Here is a 2,648-nt window from a genome sequence, read left to right as displayed (position 1 = left end):
AGTTTCAATGAATTAGAAATTAAAATTGATTCATCCAAAATGTTTTAATTTATTACATTTCCCTAATCCTCTAAAGCAGACATGTCAAACACAAGGCCCGGGGGCCGGATCCGGCCCGCGAAGTGGTTTCATGTGGCCCGCGAAGCCATCCTGGAAACAGTGAGGGAACGGCCCCCACTGCCTTGGCCCTGGCCCAGAGACCCTTCTTCTGCCAGAGACCCTGAGATCTGTCCCACTCCTGCCCAGGCCCCCATAGGCACCCTTGATGCAAACGATGTAGAGCTGGCCACGCCCACCCAGTAGGCCATATGCAGTCTAGCCATGCCCACCCAGTTAGGCCACGCCCACCCAGGCCATACCCACCCGGCCCCCTGAGGGCAACGGCAATGCTGACGCGGCCCTCAATGAAATTGAGTTTGACACCCCTGCTCTAAAGAATGTTTTAAAGACTGGCATCATATTTCTTTTGTTAGAGATACAAAAAATAAAAAATAAAAATAAAAATGAGGGTTCACTAAAAGGTTCTCAGCTTAAGAACTGCTTACTGTTTAATTTAGAAAACAGCCATCTTTAAAGGACAATTTTATGATGCAACTCATAAAACACTTCAGGGAATAGACTTGATTCCTGCTGCTTTTTAAAAATATAAAATATATAAAAACAAACCAGAGGTACGTAAACATCTCATTTTCTAAAAGTGTTGACTGCAAGCTGAGGTAAGCAATTTTATAAATGACAGCCAGGACAGATTTAAAGTTTTAGATTTTTCTAACAAGGAAAAGAGGGAATTGTATGACAGAAGACCAGTAATAATGTAGCCGTTTGAAAACATAGAGAATATATTTAAACACAAGTCCTTCTTTTACAAGTCTGCAAATTACTTTTGCTAAATTATATTTTCATTTAAAATATGATAACAGTTTACTTTAAAAAAAAGAAATTTAGATGTGTGCAGCAACTCAGGAGCATAGAAAATACATTGATGTGAAAGAATGTACACCTTAGAGTTTGTTAAGTTTTACACACACACAAAAGGTATTCCTAGTAAGACTTTATTTTATGGTTGAATGGAGGGATGAGAAGATGAATGCAGTATAGATGAACAGAGGGATGCATAAATCACTCATATTTAAGAGCAACAGTCAGAGTTTTTTGTTCATCATATGAATTGATCATTTGAAAATCATTTCATAACAAGGGATTTTTCAAAAAGGGAGAGAGATAACTCAGCAGTGTGTGATGCTGAAGATGAAGCTAGGGTTTGATGTAATTGTGGAAGAACACCTGGAAAAGGAAAATAATTAAATGTAAACATACTACAACCTTTAATCAGGTAGAACAAGTAACAAATTATTTGTTACAAGACAATATGTATAATTAATATTTGCATGAAGATATTAATGCAAACTATCAATTAATTGATAATATTGTTATGCTGTAATAATTATTTCTAACCCATCCTTTACAGATATACTGAAATAAGTGTAATGGGCAACAAATCCATTATGACAGATTTCCTCCTAATGGGGTTTTCAGATGACCATGATATACAACTTTTCTATTTTTTTATGTTTCTCTTTGTTTATTTAACAGCAGTAGTGGGGAATTTTTTCATCATCTCAGCTGTGGTCCTCAATCAACATCTTCACACACCCATGTACTTCTTTCTGGTCAATCTATCATTTGTAGATGTTTGCTACATTTCTACTACAGTTCCCAAAACAATAGCCGTTTCAGTTACAAACAACAAAATGATTCCTTATGCTGGATGTGTTGCACAGGTCTTTTTAGTTATTACATTTGTTGGGGCAGAGATTTTCTTGCTCACTATCATGGCTTATGACCGGTATGTTGCCATCTGCCATCCTTTGCAGTACAGATTGATTATGAACTGGAATGCCTGTATCCAAATGGCAGTTATAGCATGGATATCCACCCTGATCCATGCAGTGTTAGAAACCAGTTTGACTTTTCAGGTGAATTTTTGTGGATTCAATAAGATTGGGCAGTTTTTCTGTAATGTGCCTCAGTTACAAAAGATAGCTTGTACTGATTCAAAAGTTCATCAAATTCTAATTTTTCTGATTGGAATCAGTGTGAATTCATTTTGCTTTTCATTCATCTTGACATCTTATTGTTATATTTTCTCTTCTGTGTTGAAAATTCCATCAGTTCAAGGAAGACACAAAGCTTTTTCAACTTGCATTCCCCACCTCACTGTTTTTGCCTTGTTTATTATCACAGCTGTTTTCTCATTTCTGAGACCAAAGTCACTTTCTTCTCCTAATGTGGACTTAATCTCTGGAATTTTATATACAATTTTGCCACCTGTTTTTAATCCCATAATTTATAGTTTGAGGAATAAGGATATTCAAAGAACTGTGTGGAAAATATCACAGAAATTAAAAGTATTTATGGATTGAATGTGAACATTCTTAATAACGATATAGAAGAAACCCCTAATTATGTAGCTGAGTGGGGATTGTAGAAGATTTGTAGGGGAAACTGGTCCAGAAACTGGCCCACGGTAAATTCAATTATGTTCTTGTTACCAATATTTGACTTTACATAAATAAATGAATGCTGCTCTGCTTTCTTTCCATTTGCAATGTCTTTTCTTTGTAAATGATGAAATATAGTTAAATAGA

At 36.0% G+C, this 2,648-nt stretch overlaps 1 protein-coding gene across 1 annotated transcript; it reads left to right on the top strand.

The window, feature by feature from the left end:
* Positions 1-1,487: 1,487 nt before the first annotated feature.
* LOC308678778 (olfactory receptor 14A16-like) lies at positions 1,488-2,423 on the top strand (the record flags this gene model as incomplete). The annotated part of the gene is made up of 1 exon (XM_081346010.1): positions 1,488-2,423. One exon carries the CDS (start codon positions 1,488-1,490, stop codon positions 2,421-2,423), a length of 936 nt encoding a protein of 311 aa, XP_081202136.1.
* Positions 2,424-2,648: the final 225 nt, after the last annotated feature.

Source organism: Vipera berus (genome assembly GCF_964194415.1).
Source record: "Vipera berus genome assembly, chromosome: Z".
Classification (NCBI taxonomy): domain Eukaryota; kingdom Metazoa; phylum Chordata; class Lepidosauria; order Squamata; family Viperidae; genus Vipera; species Vipera berus.
The sequence above is the reverse complement of the archived record's forward strand: the minus strand, read 5'-3'. Positions and strand labels throughout refer to the sequence as shown.